Here is a 1,033-nt window from a genome sequence, read left to right as displayed (position 1 = left end):
GCCCAGGGCGATGACGAATGGCTGATGATCTTGGCGGATAGTAGACCCTTAATCAGCAGGAAACTTCTTCCGTCAATTCAGCGACGTCTGGAAGGACTGCCATGTTATCACTGACATCTTCCGCGTAAAGGTCGCATCCTTCGCTGATACACACTTCCTTGTCCCCACGATCAGGCGCTGCTCTTCGATCTTGATTACGGGTCCAAAATGTCTCTGTCTCCATCTGACAATCTTGTCTAGCGTCTGTGCCTTTTCATCGATCTTGGTCATGACCTGTCTTTGCTCATCGATCTTGTCCGAAACTCGTCTCTGCACGTCGATCTTGATTACTAATCCGAAGTGACCCCGTCTCGTCTTGATTACGAATCTGATTCGGGCCTGTATCAGTGAGTCTGTCCCACATCTCTGTTGCACTGTCGCCTCCCGCAGAAAATTCTTGATCACGGAATGGGGCGGACTCATCCCGCGTGTGACACACCGTGTCCTCTGCCACCCGGTTGTGGAACAGCGACTGGCTTCGGTCGGCTTCGACGGTGTTCCTTCGATTGGCTTCGTCAGTGTTATTTGCCGCCTTGTCGCACACCGCCACCGCGGATATAGTCTTGCTCACACCAGGTCGAGGTTTCGACTACTCGGGCGCGGCCGCCCTCGATCCGGGCGAGATCGCTGGCGGTCTGGGCAGGATCCTGGTCGGCGTGGTGTACGACGGTCGTTCTACAGCAGGCCCTGGTCGGTCTACCACCTCGGGCACGTCGTCAATCTCGTCCGCCGCAGCTTGGTACGCAAGATTCTGCCACTTCGCATAGCGTCTCGACCCGACCAGGACATATACCGGTAAGCGCGGTACTCGACCTTCCGCTAACCACATTCCAATTCAATCGTGCTCTTGTTGCCATACTACACGGTCACTAGCATTGGTGATCTTCAGATAGCACTTCTTGCCCGGACCCAGCACGAGGTTGAGGTTTTGCTTCTAGGTCTGCCGCCAGACCTCCCTCTGTTCCGTCGGTAGAGCTCCTCCCAAAACTCTGCC

At 55.4% G+C, this 1,033-nt stretch overlaps 2 protein-coding genes across 2 annotated transcripts; both read right to left on the bottom strand.

Moving 5' to 3' along the window:
• Window positions 1-72: 72 nt before the first annotated feature.
• PPTG_20884 (hypothetical protein) lies at window positions 73-270 on the bottom strand (the record flags this gene model as incomplete). The annotated part of the gene is made up of 1 exon (XM_008894311.1): window positions 73-270. One exon carries the CDS (start codon window positions 268-270, stop codon window positions 73-75), a length of 198 nt encoding a protein of 65 aa, XP_008892559.1.
• A 358-nt stretch (window positions 271-628) lies between these two features.
• PPTG_20883 (hypothetical protein) lies at window positions 629-868 on the bottom strand (the record flags this gene model as incomplete). Its single annotated transcript, XM_008894310.1, has 1 exon — window positions 629-868. The coding sequence occupies one exon, from the start codon at window positions 866-868 to the stop codon at window positions 629-631; it is 240 nt and encodes a 79-aa protein (XP_008892558.1).
• Window positions 869-1,033: the final 165 nt, after the last annotated feature.

This window comes from Phytophthora parasitica (genome assembly GCF_000247585.1).
Source record: "Phytophthora parasitica INRA-310 unplaced genomic scaffold supercont2.2, whole genome shotgun sequence".
Classification (NCBI taxonomy): Eukaryota; Oomycota; class Peronosporomycetes; order Peronosporales; family Peronosporaceae; genus Phytophthora; species Phytophthora nicotianae.
The sequence above is the reverse complement of the archived record's forward strand: the minus strand, read 5'-3'. Positions and strand labels throughout refer to the sequence as shown.